The sequence below is a fragment of the Eimeria mitis genome, genomic scaffold (assembly GCF_000499745.2).
Source record: "Eimeria mitis Houghton genomic scaffold, Emh_scaff1867, whole genome shotgun sequence".
Taxonomy (NCBI): Eukaryota; Apicomplexa; class Conoidasida; order Eucoccidiorida; family Eimeriidae; genus Eimeria; species Eimeria mitis.
In genome coordinates this window covers 693-1,135 of record NW_013570189.1, presented here as the reverse complement: position 1 = coordinate 1,135, position 443 = coordinate 693, and the positions used below count along the sequence as shown (strand labels likewise).

The following is a 443-nucleotide window of genomic DNA, read 5'->3' as shown; positions in this document are numbered from 1 at the left end:
TGCTGGATGCTGCAGCAGCAAAAGCTTTTGCTGCTGCTGGTGTTTTGTCTCCTTCTGGGCGCTGCCGCTCCTTTGACGCTCAGGCTGATGGCTGCTTGCGGGGAGAAGCAGTTGTGGTGCTGCTGCTGGAAACAATCACCACCAGCAGCAGCAGCAGCAGCAGCAGCAGCAGCAGCAGCAGCAGCAGCAGCAGCAGCGGCAGCAGCAGCGGGAAGAAGAGAGAGGATTATGTTTTGTGTTATTTGAGGGGTACTACGCTGCAGCAAGCAGCAAGAACGAGAAGCCTTGCTGCTCCTAGTTCTCTATCGCAGCAGCAGCTGCTGCAGCAGACGCTTGCTGCTGCTGCTGTTGCTGCAGCAGATATCTGTCTATTGGAAGCGCATGCAACAGGGACTGTGTTGGGGGATGCAGCAGAAGCAGCAGCAATTGCTGCTGTCTTTGCG

General features: G+C 56.4%; 1 protein-coding gene across 1 annotated transcript in view; it reads left to right on the top strand.

Annotated features, from left to right (window-relative positions):
- Positions 1-443, top strand: part of EMH_0044810 (uncharacterized protein) — a gene marked incomplete at both ends in the record, with an annotated part of 780 nt that overhangs the window by 202 nt on the left and 135 nt on the right. The window contains one exon of the mRNA XM_013496005.1: positions 3-443. Within this exon, the coding sequence (XP_013351459.1) occupies positions 3-443 (441 nt within the window). The remainder of the gene's footprint in view (positions 1-2) is intronic.